This window comes from Amphimedon queenslandica, unplaced genomic scaffold, assembly GCF_000090795.2.
Source record: "Amphimedon queenslandica unplaced genomic scaffold, v1.1 AMPQUscaffold_1223_Cont26763, whole genome shotgun sequence".
NCBI classification, from domain to species: Eukaryota; Metazoa; Porifera; class Demospongiae; order Haplosclerida; family Niphatidae; genus Amphimedon; species Amphimedon queenslandica.
This window is the reverse complement of record NW_003558430.1, coordinates 1-1131: the sequence shown is the minus strand read 5'-3', so window position 1 is coordinate 1131 and position 1131 is coordinate 1. Positions and strand designations below refer to the sequence as shown.

The window sequence follows — 1131 nt, the reverse complement described above, 5'->3', positions numbered from 1 at the left end:
AGTACAGACATTTAGGTAAATATCCATTGATTTAAATCAATTAATATTAACCTAAATGTCTTTGCTTTTATGAATATTAACCTAAATGTCCATGCATTTAACTTAAATCAATGGATATTTGCCTAATAAATGTACAAAATTTTGTGAATTTTAGGCAAATTTAGCTTAAATTCATTGCAGTTGTTGCACATCTTTTGATATTATTTGAATCTGCTAGTTATAACTTCAATTTTGACTCAAATGGCACCCTATACTTTATGAATGATCAGTAATAGGAAATTTAACAACACAACTATGCATGTAGTTTATACTTAGAATTAATAAATTAACAATAATAGAGTCATGATTTTGATCTTGCAAGGCTTCCTCTTAGCCTAAAAAACCAAATATTATACATGAAATTAAATAATAATAAAAAAGCTGACCCTTTCTTTTGAAATTTATGCTGACTATCAAAAGCTTCAGAAGATGATGTCGTCTGCTGGTCAAAGTCTTGTGCTACTGATACAGCCTGTCGTAGAGACTTGATCTAAAATTAGAAAAGAACTCATTACTACTTCTTACAGCTATGGTATTCTCTCTCTCTCCCTCTCCCCCCCTCTCTCTCTCCCTCACCTCTTGTTCAAGTGATTCCTTCTGCTTGTTGTTGTTACTTTTCAATTCATTTGCCCGTACCATCTCCTGCTCCATTATTTGTATCACAGACGCACAATTCGAACACCTGACAGACAATCACATGACAGTCACATGATACGATTCACATACCACTGGTCTAGTTTATCCAGCATATTGTCCAGCTGCTCCAACTGTATGTCCCGCCCAATAAAGGAGTCGATCTCAAGCTGGTAAAATTTAATAATAAATAATTAATTTAATAAATGTATTTTTCTTACTTGATGATTGCTTTGATCTAATTTTGCATGTAAAATATTTCTGTAAATTGCCTCAATAATTAAATCCTAAATGATAATAATTAATAATAATAATAATAATAATAATATCTATCATACCTCTAATTCTCTAACATTATTAACTTCAAGTTCTTCAAGAAGAGTTGAATAAGAGAGAGTCTAAAACAGAAAGGGACGTCACAAAAAAATCTCACCCAAACCAGACCTCATCTTACTCTAT

General features: G+C 31.5%; 1 protein-coding gene across 1 annotated transcript; it reads right to left on the bottom strand.

Moving 5' to 3' along the window:
- Positions 1-229: 229 nt before the first annotated feature.
- On the bottom strand, positions 230-1070 carry LOC100634754 (COP9 signalosome complex subunit 7b-like; the record flags this gene model as incomplete). The annotated part of the gene is made up of 6 exons (XM_003392075.3): positions 230-374; positions 426-529; positions 616-721; positions 766-842; positions 894-959; positions 1011-1070. Coding segments are annotated over 6 exons (447 nt in total), but the record flags the coding sequence as incomplete, so codon positions are not given.
- Between the last annotated feature and the right edge of the window lie 61 nt (positions 1071-1131).